The sequence below is a fragment of the Salmo salar genome, chromosome ssa28 (assembly GCF_905237065.1).
Source record: "Salmo salar chromosome ssa28, Ssal_v3.1, whole genome shotgun sequence".
NCBI classification, from domain to species: Eukaryota; Metazoa; Chordata; class Actinopteri; order Salmoniformes; family Salmonidae; genus Salmo; species Salmo salar.
The window spans coordinates 20,700,716-20,727,804 of record NC_059469.1 but is presented as its reverse complement, the minus strand read 5'-3'; the positions used below and the strand labels follow the sequence as shown (position 1 = coordinate 20,727,804).

Genomic DNA, 27,089 nt, shown 5'->3' with positions numbered 1-27,089 from the left:
GTCAAAACCTGAGAGATTCCTTTACAGGAAGTGGCCTGTCTGACCATTTCTTGAACTTCTTTTCCATCTCTATCATTTACTAAGGATCTCTGCTCTAACGTGACACTTCCCACGTCGTCCATAGGCGCTCAGAGCCCGGGAAAAAACAGAATGTCGTCATTCCAGCCCCAGGCTGAAACACATTATCGCCTTTCTCAAGTGGCCGATCAAGGGACACTGGGCTTATGCTCGTGACCCCGACCGCCCCCGCCTTTGGGATTTTTTCCTCTGTTTGCCGAAAAGGAGATTCCCTGTCGGAATATTATCGCTTTTCTACGAGAAAAATGTCGTAAAAATTGATTTTAAACAGCGGTTGACATGCTTGCAAGTACGGTAATGGAATACTTAGAATTTTATTGTCACGAATTGCGCCATGCGCGCGACACTTCTTTACTATTTCGGATAGTGTCTGGAACGCATACGAACAAAACGCCGCTATTCGGATATAACGATGGATTATTTTGGACCAAACCAACATTTGTTATTGAAGTAGCAGTCCTGGGTGTGCATTCTGACGAAGACAACAAAAGGTAATCAAACTTTTATAATAGTAAATATGATTATGGTGAGTGCTAAACTTGCCGGGTGTCTAAATAGCGAGCCCGTGATGCCTGGGCTATGTACTTAGAATATTGCAAAATGTGCTTTCACCAAAAGCTATTTTAAAATCGGACATATCGAGTGCATAGAGGAGGTCTGTATCTATAATTCTTAAAATAATTGTTATGCTTTTTGTGAACGTTTATCGTGAGTAATTTAGTAAAATGTTAGCGAATTCCCCGGAAGTTTGCGGGGGTATGCTAGTTCTGAACGTCACATGCTAATGTAAAAAGCTGGTTTTTGATATAAATATGAACTTGATTGAACAAAACATGCATGTATTGTATAACATAATGTCCTAGGGTTGTCATCTGATGAAGATCATCAAAGGTGAGTGCTGCATTTAGCTGTCTTCTGGGTTTTGGTGCCATTATATGCTGGCTTGAAAAATGGGTGTCTGATTATTTCTGGCTTGGTACTCTGCTGACATAATCTAATGTTTTGCTTTCGTTGTAAAGCCTTTTTGAAATCGGACAGTGTGGTTAGATTAACGAGAGTCTTGTCTTTAAATGGCTGTAAAATAGTCATATGTTTGAGAAATTGAAGTAATAGGATTTTTAAGGTTTTGAAAATCGCGCCACAGGCTGGCAGTGGCTGTTACGTAGGTGGGACGAATTCGTCCCGCCTAGCCTAGAGAGGTTAATGACGAGTTTGGAGGGTGCTATAGTGTTAAATGCTGAGCTGTAGTTGAATATGTCCATAAACACACCTGCCAGCTGGTCTGCGCATGCTCTGAGGACGCGGCTAGGGATGCCGTCTGGGCCGGCAGCCTTGCGAGGGTTAACACGTTTAAATATTTTACTCACATTGGCTGCGGTGAAGGAGAGCCCGCAGGTTTTGGTAGCGGGCCGTGTCGGTGGCACTGTATTGTCTTCAAAGCGAGCAAAGAAGTTGTTTAGTTTGTCTGGGAGCAAGACATCGGGGTCCGCGACGGGGCTGGTTTTCTTTTTGTAATCCATGATTGACTGTAGACCCTGCCACTTCCTCTTGTGTCTGAGCTGTTGAATTGCGACTATACTTTGTCTATACTGACGCTTAGCTTGTTTGATTGCCCTGCAGAGGGAATAGCTACACTGTTTGTATTCGGTCATGTTTCCGGTCGCCTTGCCCTGATTAAAAGCAGTGGTTCGCGCTTTCAGTTTTACGCGAATGCTGCACGGGCGTTTCCTGTTTTAGTTTCTGTCTATAGGCTGGGAGCAACAAAATGGAGTCGTGGTCAGATTTGCTGAAAGGATGGCTTTGTATGCGTCGCAGAAGTTAGAGTAACAATGATCCAGAATTTTCCCATCCCGGGTCGCGCATTCGATGTGCTGATAAAATTTAGGGAGCCTTGTTTTCAGATTAGTGTCTCTAGCGGTGTCTCTTAACCTTCGGGCCATCTGGGGGCCCAAGGCTGGTTCTCTTAAGTGTGGGTGAGGTGGCGATGACGGGACTGGCTTCCTCTCTCATATCAAAACATACCTGCAGACGAGAGACAGATGGATAGAGAGAGAGCATGATTAAGCCGTGTTTTTTATTATTCTAACACGGTCAGTCATCATAATCATCAAGAGGTGAAATGCAAAACTGACCTTGGATCATTAACTCTGGGACTACTACATCTCTGTATTTCAATGTAAAGCATCTCTTGAATAATATTTCCTGTTGACCTGACCAAGTGACCTCCCACCTATGATCATGCTGTGCCCTCTGTCAGCCAGTTCAGATGCGGAAGGGGTTTACCAACACAGCTGATATAACCTAAAGGATTTAGGGAGAAGGGGGTGAAGTGAAGGAGAGAGACTGTTATTGTGTGTGGTCTCACCTGGTGTCCACACTAAGTGGTTACAGAGTACTTTATGCTGAAAAACAGACACATGAGGACAAACAATAGATGTCATTATTAGACATAAATACCACTTGAAGCTTGATGATGACTTGATCATTTGAATCAGCTGTGTAGTGCTAAGGCAAAAACAAATGTGCACAGGTGTTTGGAGCATTCCGATATGCCACAGCTGTTGAGGTGTCAGGTTCACCTTAAAGGGTGATTATTCCAACTCTCTGAAAATGCTGCAGATCTGCCCGCAGACAAGGTAGGAACACATATCCCACACAGAAGAGGTGGATAGAATTCGACAGGTCAAGGTATCCTTCCTCCAAACTGCAGTAAGTTGTGGTACTGACATGTCACAGCACTCCAAACATCTCTCCATTAGTGTTCCACTCTTACAGAGAGAGAGGGTTTTGTGGGGGGAGGAACCTAATCTCTGTGGCCCTGTGGTCTTCCTCCATGAATAGTGAACACTGAGGTGGGTCCGTGGTTATAGAAATGCAAGTTGTGTGTGCCTCTGAGGTGTCTGCATCACATGCATTCCATAACCACTATCGGTGTAAACCTGAAACATTTAAATATAGAGGGCTATGTGTCTCACCACTTGGTTATTTCAAGGCTAACCCCCAGAGAAATCATGACTTGGCAGCAACAGGTAGTCCAATGAAAAATGGCTTAGTGTTTATGTGGTGTAAATCTGTAAATTAGCAGCTGATATCTTAAGTTTTGTTATTAATGCATGTGAGACAGGTTCCATGTACAACAAGACAGGAAGAGAGAAAGAACACAAAACAGTTTAATTACCTCTGGTTACGGACACTTTTGGCAGCAATAAAGCTTCCACGGCCTGTTCCTCGGACAGTGAACATCTGGCATTATCTACATTTTCGACCCCTTGATCAGCTCGCACTCTGAAAGTTAAGAAAATAGCTTATTTTTTTGTAGATATGAAAACAATAACTGAGATATGACCATTCAATCTAAAGCAGCAGATGTCATTTTCAGAATATGTCAATACAGCACAGAAAGCTTAACTTTTTGAGGCTAGTGGGACACTAGCGTCCCACCCACCGTGCAGCCAGTGAAAAATCAGAGCGCCAAATTCGAAAACAACAAAATCTCATAATTCAAATTTCTCAAACATACAACTATTTTACACCATTTTATAGATAAACATCTCCTTAATCCAACCACGTTGTCCGATTTCAAAAAGGCTTTACGGCGAAAGCATAAAGTTAGATTATGTTAGGACGGTACATAGACAAAAAATTACACACAGCCATTTTCAATGCAAGGACAAGCGTCACCAAAAGCAGAAAACCAGCTAAAATTATGCACTAACCTTTGACAATCTTCATCAGATGACACTCCTAGGACATTGTTAGACAATACATGCATTTTTTGTTCTATCAAGTTCATATTTATATCCAAAAACAGCATTTTACATTGGCGCATGACGTTCAGAAAATGTATTTCCCCCAAAACTGCCAGTGAATCAGCACAACAATTTACAAAAATACTCATTATAAATGTTGATAAAATAAAAACTGTTATTCAAAGAATTATAGATTAACATCTCCTGAATGCAACCGCATTGACAGATTTCAAAATAACTTTACTGGGAAAGCACACTTTGCAATAATCTGAGTACTGCGCTCAGAAAAATACATCATGCAATTACAGATACCCGCCATTTTGGAGTCATCTAAATGCATAAATAGCATTAGAAATATTCACTTACCTTTAATAATCTTCATCAGAAGGCACTTCCAGGAATCCCAAGTCCACAATAAATGTTGCTTTGTTCGATAAAGTTCCTAATTTATGTCCAAATAACTCCATGTTGTTTGCGCCTTCAGTAAGCTACTCAAAATGTAGGACGCGCGAGGAAAATGTCACGACGAAAAGTAAAAAAAAAAGTTCTGTTTACGTTCGTTCAAACATGTCAAACGTTGTAAAGCATCAATCTTTAGGGCCTTTAGAACATGAAAATTCAGTAATATTCCAACCGGACGATTCCATTGTCTTGAAAAACGTTTTGGAACAGAGCTACCTCCTCACGTGATTGCGCACCAATGAACTGATGTCCTTCCCTTGGTCACCAACTTCCCAGCCTTCTTGTTCGGTCTCTGTTCATCATAGACGCCTCAAACAACTTTCTAAAGACTGTTGACATCTAGTGGATGCCTTAGGAAGTGCAAAATGAACCCTAACTCACTGTGTTCGATTGGCAATGACTTGAAAAAACTACAGGCACCAGATTTTCATTTCCTGGCTGTATTTTTCTCAGGTTTTTGCCTGCCATATGAGTTCTGTTATACTCACAGACACCATTCAAACAGTTTTAGAAACTTCAGAGTGTTTTCTATCCAAATCTACCAATAATATGCAAATATTTGACTCTGGGCCCGAGTATTAGGCCGTTTACACGTTGCAAAGACTCCCTAACTCTTTGCCATTGTACACGATGGCCCATTGCTCTGAGACTTCCTTTGACCATTCTAAAGCCTGCATGGGGCATCCTTGCCTTAATGGCGCTGACTTTCTGGTCTAACTCTTCATCTGACATATCAGAATAGCATTCCCTGACAGACATATTGTGTTCTTTCATCCTTCTGTAAAAATTGCTTTCAGAAAAGTTGACAAGTTTTGCTCTCGACAAAAGACAGATGTACTTCCATAGCCTATAACAATTTGCCTGTGAATAACCAGACCTCCATACAAACTTGCTCTGCAGAATTCTTGACGCACAACCGAAGGTGCTGCCATATCCTTGCCAGCACGCCCACAAGCGAGCCACTCGGGCGCAGAATGATGCGAGGAACAAGATGGGAGTAACCACAATTTGTTGCAAGTTGGGGAGGGGGGCTAATAGCTGAACAATGGACTATTCAACCTTTACTAAAGTATAGTTTAATAGCCGAGCTAGGTGTGAACCCCACCACCTATCACAGACCAGGTTTGCCCTAATGACCAAGGGATAGCTTGCTACCCAATGTAATAAAGTCATGACTTTTCAAATAAGTTACCTTACACATTATGTTGGCTGACAATTTGTTATCTACGCTGTCCTTACGTACCACATAGCATAGCATATCATTACAGCAGTATGTACCTGCATGTTAGCTAGCTACCTAACGTTAGTAGTTATACATCAAACTTGCCAGTATATTAACTATAGGCTAACTACCCAATGTTTATTGACTTGATTATTCCAGTCATTCTTAGCTTAGTTAAATTACATAGTCGTTGTGCGTTGTCAATGGACATTCGGGTGCTTTCGTAAATTCGATCCTGATATCTACACCCATGTCAGAGCACTCTGAGTTTACCAGAGCGCAGAATAATGCATTTACAAGCGCTCAACACCCATTGAATATGGCCGGTGTCAGTAAACGTCGGCAAAAAATAGTAATTCAATTGTTTCCAGCAGCACAGTTAGTCACCATCGCTCTGGTTTACACAAACTGCCTAACCAGCTCTGCTAGGGCGAGTAAAATGGTCAGAGTGGTCTCATTTGTGTCTGGAAGTAGCTAGCAAGCTAGCCAACGTTAGCTTGGGTGCTTGACTGCCGTTGTAAGGCCAGAACGCTAAAATCAACCCTACTCCTCAGCCCGAACATCTAGTGTGCTCTCCAAGAGCGAAACGGTCTGAATTTACAAACATACAATTTGCCAACGCTCTGAATTTATGAGCGCAGGTACTCCAGATTGAATTGAAGAACACACCCAAGTCGAAAAATGTCTCTCTAGTTATTTGTTATGCTAACTAGCTAGCAAGAAGTTGCATACAGTAGCAACAGCATTGACTTCTGGTAGAGCAGGCAAAGGGCTAGTACGCTCAACTGAAAGTTCGGTTACACTACAATTAGGGTGTGGAAATGTTATGCTCCTTAGATATTCATTTAGAATCCTCCAATCACTTAGGCTACAGCCTACTCCCGACCGTCACGTTGTACAGCGCCATATTTGGACACATACTCATTCCAGGATTTTTCTTCATTTTTACTATTTTCTACATTCTAAAATAGTAAAGACATCAAAACTATGAAATAACACATATGGAATCAGTTAAGAACACATTCTTATTGGCAAGGACACCCTACTCCTTCCTCTCCGTCGGGGAATTGAACCCCAGTCTCCCGCGTGCCCTCCCCGTCTCTGGTAATGCCAATAACACTAATTTGCATTAACAGAAAAAAATGGCTAACAATTAAATGACGTTCCACAGAATGCGCCGCAGTATGACGCAACTTTTAAAGGAGTAACCACTGAACGGTCACTGTGAGGACGACGTTGTCGATGCACTTATTGATAAAGCCAATGACTGAGGTGGTATACTCCTCAATGCCATTGGATGAATCCCGGAACATATTCCAGTCTGTGCTAGCAAATCAGTCCTGTAGTGTAGCATCCAGGTCATCTGACCACTTCCGTATTGAGCGTGTTACTGGTACTTCCTGCGTTAGGTTTTGTTTGTACGCAGGAATCAGGAGGATAGAATTATGGTCAGATTTTCCTAATGGAGGGTGGGAGAGCTTTGTATGCATCACTGTGTGTGGAGTGAAGGTCTAGAGTGAATTTTTTTTTTTCTGGTTGCACATGTGACAGTTAAGCAGCCCCATGGCACTGGAGTGTCTCTGTGGAACATGTTCTAAATAAACTTTGCGTGTTTGTGTATCTGCTATAGGAGGATACTACTGGGAGTGACTATAAACACCACAGTAATGTTGGTTGGATGACGCAATTGTTTTGGCGTTCTACTTTTTAAAGAACTTGCAGTATCTACTATAGAATAATTTCCAGGGGTTGCCTTACTATTGTTATGCCCTCTCACATAATGCCTCCAGCATGCATTTCCAGGTCTCTTTTCCTTAACATACCTTTATCTACATAGCTCTATATGCACTCTACTTATTTGTATATAATAAACTCTGTTGTCCTTCACGAGCAGCACTATATCACCAAGTACAATTCAGAGTGTGTAAATGTCCTTGGTGAATGAAGGTGATTGTGATCTTCAGATGATGATGGTGGTTGTTGAGTGATGAGGCTGCTCCTGTCTTAGTACAGCAATGCTCCAAAGATACTATAGTGGCTAACACTGTGGTCCACTTCTTCCCCACGGCTCATTTTGGTTAGGCTGAGTCACTTCTGTGAAGATGAAGAGCTTCATCTATAATTGAAGTGAACTCTGCCTGTGTAGTCATTGCGCAGATGGGCCGGTCTGTTGTGTAGATTCCACGCATACAGTAGCATTTTTAATCTAAAAGATGACAAAGGGTAGATTATGAAGTCTTAGGAAACATTTTACATCCGCAAAACTGCCCTTGAGCTCGGCAAAAAATCTGGAATACTCACAATTATAATTTCGCGTGGTAAAATGTAAAACATTTTCTTGCATGATGAAAAAATGTCCTTAGAAGTGACCTTCTCTCTCTGTGTTGATCCTGTTCCTGGCATCAGAGAAGCCATTGTTCTGGGCAGCACAGACTTCACAGAGGAGGATGTGGAGCGCATCATGGAGGAGCTGGGGAAAGAGTACAAGGGAAACGCCTACCACCTCATGCACAAGAACTGTAACCACTTCTCCTCAGCCCTGTCGGAGGTAAGGGACGCTCTGAACATACCCTCTCTCTCTCGCTCCCTCTCTCTCACCCACTCACGTACATATATTATTTATGCCCAAGCTCTCCTTAAGGAAAGACAAAGGCCTATATCCCTGCGTTGTCCAGGGTACGTCACAGTGGTCCACATAAGACAAGCATCCCCCCCCCAGCACTCCTCTTGTCACCAGGGCTGTGCTAGAGCATTCTAGGTCAGGGTGCCTGGATGTAGTGCCACTTTGCTCTGACGTTGAACCTGCCAGGTGCCTGGTCCAGCCTAGAACAGTCTCACAAAGAGCAGAGAAGGAGAATCCCCCACCTCCCACGGGACAGACGACAAATATCTCAACCTGTGTTTGTTCAGTGCATTGAGTAGAAGCCAAGCATTATGAGTTTATAAGTACAGTGTTAGAGCAGATTGGTGGAGCGGGTGAGTAATGAGTATGATTACACCCAGCATCTGTGTGGCAGACAGGGATTAGAGAGCTCTGCTACAAGCCCAGACACACTGCCCCAGCTGCCAGGCCTGTCATACACCACTGACAGAAACTCCTCCTGACTCATACACCTACATTTGCAAATACAACACACACGCCTACTAGCAAACACCTACAGACACACTCATTCTCACACACATGCATGCTCACACAATGCATAGGTTCAGGTTACCCCTGGAGACGGGGGCTCTTCCCTTCTCTGGGCTTTGGTCTCATGCTTACTAAAGAAACATCCTCCTTGGAAGAGAAATGAAGCTTACCATAACATTTGCTCTGTGCTATTTTACAATGTGACTGTGTGAATAGAATTCCTTGCATAGTTAAATGTTTTATTTTTTTTCTACTGTATTATTGACTGTATGTTTGTTTATTCCATTGTGTAACTCTGTTGTATGTGTCGAATTGCTATACTTTATCTTGGCCAGGTCGCAGTTGCAAATGAGAACTTGTTCTCAACTAGCCTACCTGGTTAAATAAAGGTGAAATAAAATTAAATGATTTCCTCAGAGAACCCAATGTAATCAACCCAAATTGTTCTGAGAGAGGAAGTTAGGCTAATTGTCAATTCTTACCAAGCATTCTGCCTTCTCCCATCATTTACACCCCTTGGTCTTGTTGATTCCCATCTTTATAATGAAACACTGCACTAATGCAGTGGATATTCACTTCTGTGGTGGTTCCTGTCTGTTAGGGGCCATCTTGAGCTGTGAAGTATGTGTGAGTGTGTTTCCTGGGGACGGCGAAGATGGAGGTGACTAATACTCTAGATAGTCTTTGATGTCTCTGACACTGATAATGTCTCTGCATTTGGAAGGCAAATGAAGTGGGCCTGATGACACTCTGAATAAGAACATATTTACAGTGAAACCAGCTCCTCCTCCTCCTCCTGAAGTGTTGAAACACTCAGTTACCTCATTGTCTTGTTAACACTTCTACAACCACACACGTCTAGTATGACAATGTATGGCTATATTGTGTAGACTGAGTCAGAGCGTTGTTTCTAGTCATTTACGATCCCCCCCCCCAAAAAATCTGTGTTTAATGTAAGCAAATCATTATTGAAGATGTATCTATGCATAGCCTAGATATGTACTCTTGTTGTAGAGTCCTCTCCCTATTGGATGATATAATTGTTCAGGAATAGAATGGGAATGTCCTCCCCCGGTCTGCCTCAGGCATACAGCGCTTCTCTCCCTTCCTTGTTGTGTGGGAAGTATCTGTTTGACAGTTTCATTTTCTGCCAGCCTGATTTGGTCCTGGGATTATGCACGTTTGCTCCGCAGTGAAGGAATCTGTGAGAGAGAACTTGGAATGGGATTAGCTCTGCAAAGTCCACCACAGATCCCCATCTCTATGTGTGACAGTTATTTATTTCAGACCTGTAAGGTTTCTGTACTGAAATCCTACATCCAGAACGGTAGCCTGTAATTGTCTTTTTCTCTATGTGGTCTATTTTAGGTGATATTTTGTGAAAATTAAGATACTGTATGGGAGAACACAGCATTCCTACTGAAACGGATTACTCAACCGTGGAGAATCAGTCCACTGATTGGTGGCCTAGTTCTCATGGGAAGCCTATATAGACATATGTATGTCTGTCATTGGTAGCCTACATCAAGCCTCAAGAGCATTGTCTTGCCTTTTCATGTGAAATGTAGGCAAAGACTAACAACCTCACAATCACATTGTGCAGTTGAGAACATGAATGTCACTGCTCACAAGGATGTTAACCCATGCACAATTGAAGCCCATCATAGCAGGCTTGTTTGTGGCATTAAGGCTATTTTATAGCTCCAGGCCAGGGCCTCCAGAATGATTCTCCTCCTCTATGCCTCAGTGCTGCTGGTGTTATCACACTTGGCTTGTTTTTCACAGCCAGAGGCTTTTCCCATCCAAGACCGGGTTTTTCCCAAATGGAATAATTCAATTTGATGTCAGGAGGACTAAAGATAAACATCTACAGCTAATACCGCTTTGAAAGAAAGGGCAATTTGTGTTTCTCTGCATTTACTGGGTCAGTTGTTTGGTGTTCGCTTTGGACCACAAGGTTTGAAGATATAGTTTTTATGGTTGCACTATTTTCACAGGAAATATATTTTTATTGTGATGTGAGAAATTCTAAGAATGTCATAGGTGTTAGAGAAGTGATAGGGGACAGATAACAATTCAACACAGATGTCTTTGTCAGAGTCTCGAACAGAAGTAAACTCGTCCATTCACTGGGGTGATAAAATGAATGGTCCTGGCTAGTGTCCATTAATGAAGTCATTCCATTGTAATGATGTCCGTACTTAGCAAGACGATACAGACACACTATTTTCACATTGAAATAGCACCCAGTCCATCAGATGAATAAGGGTCCAATTGAATACAGACTAGTGCAGTTCATTCTAATACCTCAAGGACCATTAGCTCTATCCTGCGTAGCAGGGCCAAATGCCTTACCGCTACAGTGTCATCAGATCCATTTCCAGTAAGGCCTAGTACTCTAGTATCAGTACTGCATGTCTCACTGTTCTACTCTGCACTCTTCCTGTCTGTCCATCAGATCCTGTGTGGCAGGGAGATCCCGCGCTGGGTGAACCGGCTGGCCTACTTCAGCTCCTGTGTGCCCTTCCTGCAGAGCTGCCTTCCCAAGGAGTGGCTGACCCCGGCCGCCCTGCAGTCCAGTGTCAGCCAGGAACTCCAGGGGGGAGCTGGAGGAGGCAGAGGACGCCTCCGCCTCTCTGGCCTCCATGAGCTCCATGCCTTCCCCCTCCCTCTCCTCTCCTTCTCCCTCCAGGCTGCCCAGAGTTCCCCGACATCAGCCACGCCGATAGGACTAGTCTCAGGGTTCACCATCGCCTTCAGTGACAGGCTCCGGCAGGGCCCCCCCACATGGACAGGCTTACTGTACTGTACACCACTCTGCCAATAGACACTACCCCAAACCCAACCCACCCCCTACCCACCGCCCCTGCCTACTGCGCTCCTGATGAGACTTGCCATCCACCAGCTGCATTGAAGTCCCGCCTACACTGACTTGACTGGCAGCCTTGAGGTAATGGCTACAGGCTCAGAGTACTGTTGTTTTACACATAGAAAAACAACATTCAGATCATGTTTTGTGTCATTTCTTCATTTTCTTGGCCTTTATTTTATATACTCAGGACTCTAAAAAAAATATTTTATATGTTTTGCTTCTTTTGCTTTTCTGACACTTTTCTGATCACTCTATATAGCATTTTTAATCCTCTTTTGTTTACAACCTGTTTGTGTGTGTGTTTTACGATTACCGAGAAGCTACCACCTGGGCCAAACTCCTCCACACTTTTCTTAAAACACACACAGCTGATGTCTACCCCCGTGGCAGCTGTGCCTGAAGATTTTTACTGTACCTGCTCGTTGAGCTCTGCACTGTTTCTCTATAGTTGACCTGTTTCTCTCTTTGTGAAGCAGCGGACTCCTTCTTAACCTACAATAACTAACTTACTTTAGATGTTTTCCACTGTTTTTAGAGTCTTCTGTGTAACTGAAAAGATTTGTATCCCATTTTAAAGTTATTAAAGAAAATATATGACGTAGATTGTTGTTTTAATGAGTTATAAACTAAAGGTATTCTCCCTACTGAGCATGGTGCTGATGTCAGTATAGCTTAATTACATTTCTAATGGCCAGGAGGGAGTCAGCCTATTTGTATGTGGACTCCCTCCTCCTCCATCTGGGCTGCTGCTGTTGCACTTGACTGCAGTAACATCTCTGTGACGGAAATCTGATTGGCCTCCATTGTTTGGGATTGTACTTGGCACGTACCTATGGCTATTGAACAACACTCAACTTGTATTAACATGAGTTTTCCTGTTGAAGTAGCAGTTGTTACCCAAACAGGATATTTTCCCACAGTATATGAAGGCTCCAGACTGATTTAATGTTAGCAAAGAGACACTGTAGATTTCCCACCATTCATGACTCCAAAAAAACTAGATTCAAGCTTACTGTATTTTCTCTCAAGATGATAAATGTTCTGTGAAACTGACCAACCTGCTCAGGATGTGCTACCAGGGGCGAAAATCTGATATCAACTTTGGAGGGGACAATTACATTAAATTTTCTCAAGAGCAATTCCTGAGGGGGACACCAAAAGTAGTGCTGTAACACATAGCCTACGTTGTAATATGGTAAATGTATATTGAGGAACCAAAGAAATAAGGTGTTTGCCGTACTCCTAACTACCAGTACCCAAAACTACACAACTAATCACAACAGCAATACCATTGCCTTTAACAAATCTTAGTTCAGTCACCAGTTTAAGTTGAGAGTGGGGGTATCCATGGCATTTTCCAATTATGTTCCTATTTTACTAGTCAAAAAAATGGAGAACCTTTCATAATGTTGCCAAACAAAGACTCAACAAACTTACCTGAGACTCCCTGTCTCTGCCAGTCTGTCCCTGCATATCTGTCCCCAACTCTGCTGTCTGTGTGCCATCTGTTGCCTGCTCTGCCTAATGACATCATTGTGAAACATTTCCATTAGTATTTCACTTCTTTCTTATGAACATTTTATCAACTAGTCTTTGAGATATTAGGCTACTAGGGTTCTTACTTTGCGTTTTGGTATACTGAAAAATACTCTGATGTCCGTCTTTTTTCTGCCATTTTTCTACCTGGCTGGCCACACACACACACACACACACACACACACACACACACACACCCACACACAGTGTGCAGGTTATTTACAGTAGGAGATGGGCTTCTACCATCTTATCTTCTATCATTCTATATGGGCTTCGATCTAAAAGGTAGCTAGCAAATGTGAAACGGATTGCAGTGACAAGAGTTGACAGCTGTATGAGTTCACCATTTACACAACATATGCTGCAACCTTTTGTCATTTTAATCGTTTGTTTCATATTGGCTAGCTTCCAACAATAGCTGAATTTGCAAAGCTAGCGAGCACCAATTCCGTTTCAGTGGTGTTTGCTATAATCTTTGCTACCCGGGTTAAATAAAGGTGAAATAAAATAAATAAATAAAAGTTCCCTTGCGACAATTTAGCTTTTGGAACGAGACCATTAAATATATTTAAGACAATCGTAGAACAGAGTGTAGTTCTGTTCAGTTTGGACTTCAGTTTATCACTAACCTTATCACAGGGACTTTGAAGCACTAATTTACAGTAGATACGAACCCTCTGTTACCTTGCCAACTAAGGAACTGGCAGTGGATCAAACCATTGTGAGGCAAAGGGTGGGGGGGGCGCAATCTTTTGAAACTTAAAAACGAGCTATTAAGTGTCTATAATCAGCACAATTGCTTTCATTGCGTATTAGTAATATTATTTAAATTAGATAGTTATGTTTACAGTGATATATTGGGGGGGGAACAAATCATATTTTCCCAGGATGGGGGGGTCGTGTCCCCCCCGTCCCCCCTGGGATTTCCGCCCCTGTGTGCTACCACAATGGGGATTTTCATGGAACTTTGTCAAATGTAGAAGTTCTGGAAAAGTGAGCTGTCCTTCATAACTCAAAAGCCCTATGGCTTTTAGAGCTAACTACTAAATGTAATCCTTAATATTTACTCACTGTGCCTTTTTGACACTAGATGTGCAATCCTGTTTGCCAGAATTTTCCATTTGAAATGAGGTAGCTTAGATTGTCAGACCACCAGGTCCTTGATCGGTTGCTGGCAGTGTCAACTGTTCTCATTCAGATCTCTGTGTTGACATGTTTTCACCAGCCAAGGCACCAAAGGACCAAGTCCCCTAGATCTACTCTGTGGTGGTGACATGAGTGACAGACTGCAGATATATCTGTCATCTGCCTTTCCCCTGGAAGTCCTGTTTCTGTTACACCTCTGAGGTGTGATGACCCCTAGTGGCTAGTGAACACATTGCTCTGTGGAGTTTAAATGAAAAATATCTCCATGAACAGTGCTCTCTGTAGCATCCCTTTATTGAATGATGAGGATGAATCTATTGAAATTGATCTATCAAAGTCAAACAACCATTTAAAAATTATTCCTAAGCACCATTGTAACAGGAGAGGACGATTATTATTTGAATTGATTTATAGTCAAAGGCGGGTCTCAGTGACCGTCTCTGACAGAGTAACCACAGTCTGTATCTCTGGCTGCCTGGTCAGCTTATTTTTACAGCAAAGTAAGGACTCCACTACCTCTCTGGGGCCCTTAGTCATGAAGATGTAGAGGAACGGGTCCACTAGAGGACTCAGATACAGCAACAGATTGGCAATCAGCCCTAAGTAGCGTACTTCCTCCTTCAACGACTCGAGCAGAATGTTCAGAATGAAGGGAAGAAACAGCACGGTATAATTGGTCAGGATTGCAGCCTGTATACCCACAGACCTTTTTTTCTCCGCTGTAGAAGTTGACCTGAAACATAGCAACGCTCTCCACGAGTCGAGGAAGAAAAACAACAGAAAAGGGAAGGGAGTGAGAAGGGCCACTGCAAACCAGAACAAGTATTTAAACACTGCGAGGGCCAGAACAGCGGAGGGCGCTCCCCACATAGCCAGGGAGATGCTGGAGGACTGTTTAAGCTTGCTGCAGCAGCCGTAGCACTGGGGGTATGCCACCAGCAGGTGTCGCTCTTGTGCAATGCAAACCATAAAAGTAATGTTGGATATGATGCCAAAATAAAAGATCAGGGTAGCAGTGTCAGCCGATAGGATACTCCCAGTGGCAGCCTGTGGTCTTCCAATGAAACTGAAAATGTCTGAAACAAGAAGGCTGATGACATGGACAGGAACAGGATTGGGACCCTTGACCAGGTTCTTCATTGTGTAAAGGGCCAATCCAATGGCAGGTAGCCCAACGGCAAAGGTTATCCAGCCAATGACCTCAGCAACACGGTCAAAAGTAGTGTCAGTGTTGTTTGTGTTGTTGTTAACAGACCCTATATTCATATCTTTATCCATGGGGTTCTGGTCATTTCAGGTGGTTTATGATATATTTTTGTGGTGTTTAGTTGCATTTACCGGTATAGTCATTTTGTGACCGTGTCCTCATCTTTCACACACTAGAATGACAGCAACAGGAAGAATGTATTAAATACCTTTAGAAGGAGTATGCGTACAACATTTTAAATATCACATTTGTTTAGTCTGTCAGTGACAGCCTTTAGTACATTCTAGGCTACAAACAGCACAGGCATTCTCCCAATAACACTTCTATGTCTCTCTACTTGTCTTTATTAAGACCATGGTCTAACTGTTGCTTAAAGGCTACACACATATTTCCGTCTCGTGTTCATGGATATTTTAGATTTAAAATGTTTCCTGAATTCCATTCACCCCCATAGCATTTAGATCCTTTGGTATTGCCTCCCCCTGCCAAAAATAGACAGAGATAATCTATGGCCTTACCTGAAGTAGCTTTGGAGAGAACCGCATGGAAAGAGCGTTGTGAGTTCCTCCTCAGTGTGTTTTACCTTGCTGTTGATGGGTGAACGTCAATTACTGTACCTGGATGATCCCCCACAGTAGACGATGCGTCTGGTACCAGGTCCGTGCTATGGATTGGATTGATTTCCTTTTGGCTTTTTTATATAAATGTTTTATTGGTGCTGAATGGCATGGTCACTTATCTTCCTAGAACTGCTAGATAAGCGGTTTCACAGAAGCAATACAGACTCACATTTCCCTATGTTCCAGTTGAGCTATGCTGATGGTAATGAAAAGAGTCAATTTGCATTTTGTACTTTGCTCAGTCTATAAGCCAGGGCCTAGTTCCTCCTAACAGACACTGATGTCATTTAAACACATTCCTGGAACACATCAATTAATCTTAAAGAAGCTCAGTCATCCTAACCAACAACACTCAAGAGTGGTTTAACTCATGAACTTCCCTGTCAAAGAACTACAGTACCAATCAAAAGTTTGGACAAACCTACTCATTCAAGGGGTTTTCTTTATTTATTTTTTTAAATGTTCTACATCGAGAGTAATAGTGCCGACATCAAAACTATGAAATAACACACATGGAATCATGTAGTAACCAGAAAAGATTTAAACATCAAAATATATTTTAGATTTTAGATTCTTCAAAAAATCCACCCTTTGCCTTGACAGCTTTGCACACTTGGCATTCTCTCAACCAGCTTCCCCTGGAATGCTTTTCCAACAGTCTTGAAGGAGTTCCCACATATGTTGAGCACTTGTTGGCTGTTTTTCCTTCACTCTTCGGTCCAACTCATCCCAAATTGGGTTGAGGTCAGGTGATTGTGGAGGCCAGGTCATCTGATGCAGCACTCCATCACTCTCTTTGGTCAAATAGCCTTTACACAGCCTGGGGATGTGTTGGGTCATTGTCCTGTTGAAAAACAAATGATAGTCCCACTAAGCACAAACCAGACGGGATGGCGTATCGCTGTAGAAGGTTATGGTAGCCATGCTATTTAAGAGGGCCATGAATTTCAAATAAATCAGTGTCACTAGCAAAGCACCATCACACCACCTCCATGCTTCACGGTGGGAACCACACATGCGGAGATCATCCGTTCACCTACTCTGCATCTCACAAAGACACAGCGTTTAGATCCAAAAATCTCAAATTTGGATTTCCACTGGTCTAATGTCCATTGGTCGTGTTTCTTGGCCCAAGCAGGACTCTTCTTATTATTGGTGTCCTTCAGTGGTGGTTTCTTTGCAGAAATTCGACCATGAAGGCCTGACACTGAAGCATTTATTTGGGCTGCAATTTCTGAGGCTGGTAACTCTAATGAACTTATCCTCTGCAACACAGGTAACTCTGGGTCTTCCTTTCCTGTGGCGGTCCTCATGAGAGCCAGTTTTGATGATTTTTGTGACTGCACTTGAAGAAACTTTCAAAGTTCTTGACATTTTCCGTATTGACTGACCTTCACGTCTTAAAGTAATGGTGACTGTCGTTTCTCTTTGCTTATATGAGCTGTTCTTGACATCTTGGTATTTAACCAAATAGGACTATCTTCTGTATACCACCCCTACCTTGTCACAACACAACTGATTGGTTCAAACGCATTAAGAAGGAAAGAAATTCCACAAATTAACTTTTAACAAGGCACACCTGTCAATTGAAATGCATTCCAGGTGACTACCTCATGAAGCTGGTTGAGAGAATGCCAAGAGTGTGCAAAGTTGTCATCAAGGCAAAGGGTGGCTACTTTGAAGAATCTCATAAAATATTTATTTAACACTTTTTTTTGGTTACTACATGATTCTATATGTGTTCTTTCATAGTTTTGATGTCATCCATATTATTCTACAATGTAGAAAATAGTAAAAATGAAGAAAAACCCTTCTCCAAACTTTTTACAGGTACTGTATGTGAGCCCACATTTTCAACATTAGTGACAAGGAAGTCATTTTTCTGAAGTATTTGCACAATATTTAGTTTGTTGCATTTGTGTGTGACGGCGGACTGCACGTTTCATCATTGTCTCAACATATTGGTTTTAAGTCTGATGGACCTAGACATTGTGACTGACCTATAAAAGTATGGTGGAATATCACTAGTAAGTTTTTTTGTTTTATTCTCAAGTAGCTGCCTGTACTACAACACATCAAGTCTGTGAATATAAAACTAACAGCTTCTTCACCCAAAATGGTGTATGCATATTATAAGATGTGTGCATGAAGTGTATTATGTTATACGTCAGATGTAATATTCCTGTTGTCATTCTGAAATACAGTGAAGTAGCAACTTAGTGTGGAATGGATTAGGTTCGGGGTCTTTTAACCACTGTTATTAATGTCATATGATCTCCCTGGGCAATCAGCTATCGAAGATTGACAAATGCTGTAGTAACACAAATTGTGCAATGACATTTGACATCCTGGAGTGGTGGACTTCCTGTCTCACAGTATATAAGGCTCAGACGTACATGCTGTATTGTCACTGGGTGTGCACCGTGAGAATCTGTGAGTATCTGTGTCGTAAAAAAAAAAAAGTTACTGGACTATTTTTTTGCATGTTTCTAACTTGCATTTACACTTCCTGATAATTTGTTGATTTGATAGGAGCTACAAGACAAATGGCAATTAATCGAAATTAACCTCCAGGTAAGACCATACCGTAGATTCCACATGGTTGCTAAAGGGCTACTTGAATTTTGCTTGTGCTACACATGTTAAACACTGAAATGCGCAGTGATAACTTAGTTTTTCTTATTTTTTTCTATTATATGATATTCATAAAAAACGTAATAATTGCTCAATTGATTAGTTAATTGCATAAAAAGAGACGTTTAAGGTATCCTAACATTTACACATCGTAAGAATGTTAATGTCTATAGACATTGCACTTTGACAGGTCATTTTGTATTACATGTTCAGTTTTACAAAAAATACGCAGAACGTAGAACTATATTGAGCATACTTCCTGTTTATTTTGAAGGGAATTGCTTTTAGATTTTGAGTAAAGATGCTTATTGCAGCTCAAAACTAGACCTATTTTAAAGAATCATGACCGGGATCTTAATGTTATAGAGTAAAACACCAGCTATTTCACTTTTTTTCTTAGTGTAGGCCCAGCAGGAAAATATTAAGGACCTTGAACTTGGAATCTGAAGAACCCTGCCATTCCCTAGTTCCTGCAACAACAAGCACCATCAAGGATGGACGCAAGCCTCTGCAATAATTCGGATGACATCGCATCAAATAGCAGCCTCGTTGAAACCATTGAAACCATTGTACAGTGGACAACATTCTCCATTGGTTTTCCTCTGATCTGTCTGTCCATTTATGCCATGTACTTCCTGATCAGAGCTGATCACATCGCTCCAGTCTATGTTATCAACCTTCTTATTGCAGATCTCATTCAGATTTGCATGAGGCCAATCATACTGTCTGGTTCCTGGAAATTGATAGCAAAAATGATTGAATTCTTTGGTATCAGTGCAAGCATTGGTTTCATGGTATGTGTTGCTCTCGAGAGATATCTTGTGATTGCATTTCCTCTCTGGTACCGTTTTCGCCGTAACATCAAATTCTCGCTCATAGTGTCCTCCATTATCTGGGTGGTTCCTTTCATCCAAATCTCCATGTTTTCCCTCACACCGACTTTTGAGATTTCACTTATTTTGTTTGCAGTTAGCCTCCTCATACCCTTTCCACTGCTTGTATTCTTCCTTGTGGGCACGTTGAAAGCTCTGTCCGTCTCCATCTCTGTGCCAGCTGTCGAACAGAGACGGATTATTGGTACCCTGGCCCTTGTGCTGGGCAATTACACAGTCCTGTTCCTACCCCTCATCATACAATATGTGATATCAGGGGTAACATGCCAAGAGGATGTGATGATTGGGACAATCTTTGAGAGTTTCAGCCCCCTTGTGGATCCTCTACTCTATGTGTTCATGAGAAAGGGAGCTAAGGACACTCTGGCCTTCCCCTGCTTCGACAAGCTCATGGGTGACGAGGAGCAGAGTCAGGTCACAAACACTATGACCATGACTGATAGTGGAGTAGAAGGCTCCAGGTAGGACAGGTCCAGGATAATGGACTGTAGCTGTATGATTCACTATGTATAACTCCTATAAACTCCTTGTTAAAATGATCAGATCGAAACGTTGTCAAAAAAGCGGTGAATTGGGAGCTTTAACCTTGTTCTTTTCTTTGTTAAAATTATACCTTACCGGCCTCCCGAGTGGCGCAGTGGTCTACAGCACTGCATCGCATTGCTTTAGGCGTCACTACAGACCCGGGTTTGATTCCAGGCTGTGTCATAACCGGCCGTGACTGGAAGTCCCATGGGGCGGCACACAATTGTCCCAGCATTGTCCAGGTTAAGGGAGGGTTTGGCCAGGGGGATTTACTTGGCTCATCACGCTCTAGCGACTCCTTGTGGTGGCCCGGGCACGTGCACGCCGACTTCGGTCGCCAGTGAATGGTGTTTCCTCCGACACATTGGTGCAGCTGGCTTCCGGGTGTGTTAAGGAGTGCGGTTTGGCCGGTCATGTTTCGGAGGATGCATGACTCGACCTTTGCCTCTCCCGAGCCCGTTGGGGAGTTGCAGCAATGAGACAAGATCGCAATTGGATATCACGAAATTGGGGAGGAAAAAGGGGGTTCCATTTTTTTTAAATAAACCTACTTTACTTTTATTGTTGTAGTTAAAATGTGAAGAGTACGTGCCTTGCTTGTTAATATACAATGCATAACATACTGTATTGTACACAGCCCTATTCTGCATTGCACTATCTTTGTTGGGCTTGTATTGCAGCTTTTTAGAAAAATATGGACTTCTTTCCTTCAATAAATTGATAATGTGGATATTTGAGATCGCTCTTTCTCCTCTTTTGTTCCCATTCTCTCCCGGAGGCCCTCTAAAAAGAGGACACTGAAAGTGGTCAGAGTTGGAGCCAGTTTATTCAGATCCCAATATGAGTACAAGTACATTCACATACAACCTACAAGCCCATGTCTGTAGTACCTATGAAATTTGAGTTCAGTTTGAGCTCCCCATACATTGGACCTACATGTCATTACATGGGCGGGTGTAATATAACATGTCATTACATTGGCAGGCATGTTGGCTGACATGTCACCACATGTTACCATCCATTAGTGCTCTATGGGTAATGCAGAAGTCTGGCTGCAGGCTCTCGATGGTACAGTCAGAAGTGTCCATGTTACAGAGGCTGCAGTCACAGCTCAGAGCCACAGGGTAGGTGACATGAGGGTCCACCCAAGGGGGACAGTCAGGTAGGCGGATCGTTTCATAGCGGACGTCCCGGTAGGTGCACACATGCTGGTACACGGTGGAAAATGGGCTCTTGAAAACCGGCTCCTGGTAAATAAATACACAGGAGGAAAGGTAAATGTAGGTCAATGTTTTCTTTTCTTTTTACGCATTAGGGTTGTTTCTAGTATTTGATACGCAATTATGAAGAACACAGTGACAATTTAAGGAAGTTATGGCCTAGCTAAATAAGATAATACTAACCACATCATAGTACATTCAGATGATACTAAACCACTATATACATTGTACCTTGGTGACGCAGTGGCCACTGCAGATAGGGGTTTGAATGACTAAGCACGTTGGGCAGCCTTCCTTCTCCAGAGACACAGTCTGGTTGATGGGCTGACAGGGCTGCATGAGAGACCCCTCAACGGGTTCCAGGAGAATACACAGGAACAGGGAGATCAAGGTGCCTACATGAAGACCTAACATCCTGAAAGAAAGCCTAAGTGAAAACAAATTATTTTCTCTGAATTTAGAAATGGTAGAAGCAGTTTAAATTGCTTATTATTCGCAAATTGTTGTAATAACTATATATAACAGTAAGAGAAGTCTGATCAATATAGGTTTACCTGAAGGACTCAAAGGGTTCAGCAGGCAGCAGAAAGTTGTGTCCTGATGGGCAGTGTGTTTGGGCATTTATACAGTGGAGGAGGTTAGTATCCAGGGTTGGATGCTCAGCTCATGATTTCTCCCCCTTCACAACAACCTTGAATAAAATCCCATGTTGGTAACAGAATGGATTACTTTGACACAATGACTTCCTCCTGCCCTCTACTTTGCACAGTTTAGACTTCTGCACGAGGACGATGACATTGCATCAAAATATTAATTCATTAGACACCCTAATCCCTCAAGAGTTGATGGCTTTATAGGGTCAGATTGACATAATTGTCATATATTTAGATCCCTGCTGTACACAGGAAGGACATGTTTTGACGTTAATGCTGCACATGTTATCAAGGTCCAAGCAAGTACATTTTGTTGAGATAGAATTTCATTGACAGGATTAACCCTATTAATCACACACTTGTTCATTGGGACAACTGGGATAGCCATTTTAGATATTCTGTGAATAGCCCACTGTTGGATACTGCTCAAGGTTTTGGTAAAACATGCTATATCCGTTTGAAAGAATTATGACATATAAAAAACAGTCAATATATCAAATACATTTTTGAAAGCATAGCTTATTTTTCTATAAATAATTCTGTGTCAGCAATACTTGGAGAAAATCTTCCCGGAACTCAAAAAGCTTTTGACCACTGTTTCCTTTTATGAACTCGTGGGTTAATTTCTAACGAACCTACTAGTGCGCATGCTCAGTGTCCAGTGTGATTACGAAAATAAATAGAGACGATGCTGAAGGTAAATTCCTCATAACAGGGTCAATCTAATGCCATAATGGACGGTGAAGAGGAGAGTGACAAAAAGAAGGTAAGTGTCCTAGACAATGTCATTCAGAAAACATTATCTGTGATAATGCTAAGTTAGCTAGCAGCAACTCAGTTGTTGAAGGTCAAGAATATTATTGGTGGTGATGTCGCTACAGTAGATGTCTAGTTTGCTTAAGTAGGTAGCTAGCTAACGGTAGTGTGCTATAGTTTCTTCATTACATTTTAAACTAGCTAGCTACCCCTCTTTCGTGTCTTCTAGCTAACAGTATGAATGTAATATCATGTGATGCTTGATACAATTAATCACGATTTATATCTTGTATCTCAATAATTCTCTGCTTATTCTCTGTGTAATTTCATCTCCCATAATGTGTTTCATATACCGTATGCCATTTAGGGTTTCAAGGTGCTGGGTATTCTGGACGTTCAAAACACACCTTGTGCCAGAGAGGCTCTTCTACATGGATCTGGGGGATCCCTGGCTGCTGGCCTTTTGCACTTTTTGGCCACAAGTAAATTTGTTTTTCCTGCAGATTCACTGGCATACATCAATGATTTGTTTGTTTGAGTGTAATCTCAGAACCCATAACCTAATCTCGTGCCAGATACATGTAACTCTGTCTTGAGCGTTTTGTTTGGGTGAAATCTAATCTACTGTCCATTAATATGAGCATAGTAAGACTATTATATTACTTCTGTCATAGGTTTCTCCATAGATGATATATTGTATTGACAAGATAGCCGAGTGACTGCTCTAACAATGGAAGTTGCCTCGTGCATCCACATACAGTACCAGTCAAAAGTTTGGACACACCTACTCATTCTATTTTTTGTTATTTTTTAAATATTTTTTTTACATTTTAGAATAATAGTAAAGACATCAACTATGAAAGAACAAATATGGAATCATGTAGTAACCAAAAAAGTGTTAAAAAATGATTTTATGTTTGCGTTTCTTCAAAGTAGCCACCCTTTGCCTTGATGACAGCTTTGCACACTCTTGGCATTCTATCAACCAGCTTCAAGAGGTAGTCACCTGGAATGCATTTCAATTAACAGCTGTGTCCGAAGTTAATTGGTGGAATTTCTTTCCTTTTTAATGTGTTTGAGCCAATCAGTTGTGTTGTGACAAAGTAGGGTTGGTATACAGAAGATAGCCCTATTTGGTAAAAGACCAAGTCCATATTATGGAAAGAACAACTCAAATCAGCAAAGAGAAACGACAGTCCATCATTACTTTAAGACATGAACGTCAGTCAAAAACCATCAAGCGCAATGATGAAACTGGCTCCCATGAGGACCGCCACAGGAATGGAAGACCCAGAGTTACTTCTGCTGCAGAGGATAAGTTCATTAGAGTTAACTGCACAGATTGCAGCCCAAATAAATGCTTTCGAGTTCAAGTAACAGACAGATCTCAACATCAACTGTTCAGAGGAGACTGTGTGACTCAGGCCTTCATGGTCAAATTGCTGCAAAGAAACCACTACTAAAGGACACCAATAAGAAGAAGACTTCCTTGCGCCAAAGAAACACGAGCAATGGACATTAGACCGGTGGAAATCTGTCCTTTGGTCTGATGAGTCCAAATTTGAGATTTTTGGTTCCAACCCCCCGTGTCTTTGTGAGATGCAGAGTAGGTGAACGGATGATCTCTGCATGTGTAGTTCCCACGATGAAGCATGTAGGTGTGATGGTGTAGGGGTGCTTTGCTGGTGACAGTGTCTGAAATGTATTTGGAATTCAAGGCACACTTAACCAGCATGGCTACCACAGCATTCTGCAGCGATACGCCATACTATCTGGTTTGCGCTTAGTCCCACTATCATTTGTATTTCAACAGGACATTGACCCAACACACCTCCAGGCTGTGTAAGGGCTATTTGACCAAGAAGGAGAGTGATGGAGTGCTGCATCAGATGACCTGGCCTCCACAATCACCCGACCTCAACCTAATTGAAATGGGATGAGTTGGACCGCAGATGAAGGAAAAGCAGCCAACCAAGTGCTCAGCATATGTGGGAACTCCTTCAAGACTGTTGGAAAAGCATTCCAGGTGAAGCCAGTTGAGTAAAATGCCAGGAGTGTGCTAAGCTGTCATCAAGCTATTTGAAGAATCTAAAATATATTTTGATTTGTAGAACACTTTTTTTGGTTACTACGTGATTCTATATGTTCTTTCATAGTTTTGATGTCTTCACTATTTTTCTACAATGTAGAAAATAGTAAAAATAAAGAAAAAACCTTGAATGAGTAGGTGTGTCCAAACTTTTGACTGGTATTATGAAACTTATTTTCAATCAAATAAGCCTCATGCAATTCAACACTCTCTCATTATCTCACAAGGACAGGTTTTGGGCAGAGTAAATCCTCTCCTTCACCTCTTCCTCTATGGCTTCTCACAGTATTTCTCAGTTTCTTACACATGCCTTTTAATTTGTCATTCACAGGTCGAGTGAAGCGGTCCTTTGACATAGGTTTTGCAGGATTCATGCTTACCACACTGGGATCATGGTAGGTTTTGAAGTCAGTGTTGATGATTTATAAGCTTAACCTACTTGTTGGCTAGCTGATGTCCATTAAAAGTGAGAATACTTATTTGCTTTTTCCATTCTTACAAATTAATGATATAGACCCACTGATTCTTGAAATATAAGATTGTTTACAAACATTGGACTAAAACAGTGTAAACACACTGTATAGCCTCAAAACATGGTTAAAACTATACTTTTGCGGTCCTTGCATCCATAGCTCTGTCTGTGAATTTGAGAGTGATTACTTTTCTCCAGGCCCATACTTCTGCTTTTTACCAAAACACAGGCGGGGTGACGGCTTTCTTATTGTCTCATGTTAGAATATTTATTCAGCATATTCATGAGATGTTCTCATCTATTTTTGTAGTACAACAACCCCTATGCAGCCTATACCCCAAGGCAGCCTATACCCCAAGGCAGCCTATACCCTATGCAGCCAAAACCCCTATGCAGCCAATACGGGCTATACCCCTATGCAGCCAATACAGCTTACACCCCTATGAAGCATATACCCCTATACAGCCTATACCCCTATGCAGGTCCCTATGTATTAACTGATGGTCTATTTCTGCTGGTGCTCTCAGGTTCTACTGTAGAATTACCAATGCCCAGCTCCGTATGCAGCAAAGGTTGATCCAGGATGGCATCAAGAACAAGGTCATGTATGAAGGCACGAGTTTGGACACCGTCAGTAAACCAAAAGAGCAGGAGCCTTGCCCTTCATGTCCTTGAAATGATTACGTGATCCTGTCGTCAAATCATTGATTCTTTCACACACCCTTGACTGCAGTTCACAATGTCCACAGCCTTTAAATGTTCTTCTATTTTTCTGTCTTATTGGATCATGTTGTCAGGCATGGTTTGTCTGACAGATGTTATTTTTATGTAAAATATTCTGTAACAAGTGTTGTTTTTGTGCTCAATGGTGGATCTATTCATAATTATTTAAGAGATGATTGGTTGTGCGCTGAATAAATATTGATTGACTTTCTGTACAGTGTTATGCCTTTTGGTAGGCCGTCATTGTAAATTAGAATGTCTTCTTAACCTGTTGTGGTATAGGGGGCAGTATTTTCACGGCCGGATAAAAAACGTACCCGATTTAATCTGGTTACCACTCCTGCCCAGAAACTAGAATATGCATATAATTAGTATATTTGGATAGAAAACACTCTAAAGTTTCTAAAACTGTTTGAATGGTGTCTGTGAGTATAACAGAACTCATATGGCAGGGCAAAACCTGAGAAGATTCCATACAGGAAGTGCCCTGTCTGACAATTTGTTGTCCTTCTGTTGCATCTCTATCGAAAATACAGCATCTGTGCTGTAACGTGACATTTTCTAAGGCTTCCATTGGCTCTCCAAAGCCGCCAGAAAGTGGAATGGGGTGTCTGCTGTCTCTGGGCAAAGTATAGGAGCAGAGTTTGTGAGTGGTCAGCCTGGGGACAGTGAGACTGAGATGCGCGTTCACGAGACTTCTCCATGTTTTTCTTTCTCTCTCTGAATGAATACAACGTTGCCCGTTTGGAATATTATCGCTATTTTACGAGAAAAGTTTTTAAACAGCGTTTGACATGCTTCGAAGTACGGTAATGGAATATTTTGACCTTTTTTGCCACGAAATGCGCTCGCGTGTTACCCTTCGGATAGTGACCTGAACGCACGAACAAAACGGCGGTATTTGGATATAACTATGGATTATTTGGAACCAAAACAACATTTGTTGTTGAAGTAGAAGTACTGGGAGTGCATTCTGACGAAGAACAGCAAAGGTAATCCAATTTTTCTTATAGTAATTCTGAGTTTAGTGAGCACCAAACTTGGTGGGTGTCAAATTAGCTAGCCGTGATGGCCGAGCTATCTACTCAGAATATTGCAA

General features: G+C 41.9%; 4 protein-coding genes across 5 annotated transcripts in view; 3 read left to right on the top strand and 1 right to left on the bottom strand.

Moving 5' to 3' along the window:
• The window catches only part of desi2 (desumoylating isopeptidase 2), a 49,750-nt gene extending 37,633 nt beyond the window's left edge, over positions 1-12,117 (top strand). The window contains 3 exon segments of the mRNA XM_014179947.2: positions 7,918-8,059; positions 11,103-11,243; positions 11,245-12,117. Coding sequence (XP_014035422.1) covers positions 7,918-8,059; positions 11,103-11,243; positions 11,245-11,373 — 412 coding nt within the window. The 3' untranslated portion in view covers positions 11,374-12,117.
• Positions 12,118-18,024: 5,907 nt separating this feature from the next.
• Positions 18,025-20,814, top strand: LOC123731447 (G-protein coupled receptor 4). 2 transcript variants are annotated; one of them, XM_045710232.1, is made up of 3 exons: positions 18,025-18,458; positions 18,558-18,599; positions 19,065-20,814. In XM_045710232.1, the coding sequence occupies exon 3, from the start codon at positions 19,154-19,156 to the stop codon at positions 20,015-20,017; it is 864 nt and encodes a 287-aa protein (XP_045566188.1). In that variant the 5' UTR covers positions 18,025-18,458; positions 18,558-18,599; positions 19,065-19,153; the 3' UTR covers positions 20,018-20,814. The 2 variants fall into 2 exon arrangements, with proteins under 2 accessions (XP_045566188.1, XP_045566187.1); XM_045710231.1 differs by having other exon boundaries at positions 18,035-18,458; positions 19,060-20,814.
• A 70-nt stretch (positions 20,815-20,884) lies between these two features.
• On the bottom strand, positions 20,885-23,257 carry lhb (luteinizing hormone subunit beta). The gene is given in 3 exon segments (NM_001173671.1): positions 20,885-21,324; positions 21,529-21,724; positions 21,852-23,257. Coding segments are annotated over 2 exon segments (429 nt in total). The 5' UTR covers positions 21,712-21,724; positions 21,852-23,257; the 3' UTR covers positions 20,885-21,078.
• Positions 22,578-26,201, top strand: LOC106589685 (cytochrome c oxidase assembly protein COX20, mitochondrial). The gene is made up of 4 exons (XM_014179946.2): positions 22,578-22,716; positions 23,074-23,188; positions 25,127-25,190; positions 25,795-26,201. The coding sequence occupies exons 1-4, from the start codon at positions 22,684-22,686 to the stop codon at positions 25,940-25,942; spliced, it is 360 nt and encodes a 119-aa protein (XP_014035421.1). The 5' UTR covers positions 22,578-22,683; the 3' UTR covers positions 25,943-26,201.
• Positions 26,202-27,089: the final 888 nt, after the last annotated feature.

Excerpts from the sequence above, each read along its gene's own strand:
- LOC106589685 (XM_014179946.2), top strand. The coding sequence starts at position 22,684 with ATGGACGGTGAAGAGGAGAGTGACAAAAAGAAG. Across the intron at positions 23,189-25,126 it reads TTTGCACTTTTTGGCCACAA|GTCGAGTGAAGCGGTCCTTT; the intron begins GTAAATTTGTTT and ends TGTCATTCACAG. Across the intron at positions 25,191-25,794 it reads CTTACCACACTGGGATCATG|GTTCTACTGTAGAATTACCA; the intron begins GTAGGTTTTGAA and ends TGGTGCTCTCAG.
- LOC123731447 (XM_045710232.1), top strand. The coding sequence starts at position 19,154 with ATGGACGCAAGCCTCTGCAATAATTCGGATGACATCGCATCAAATAGC.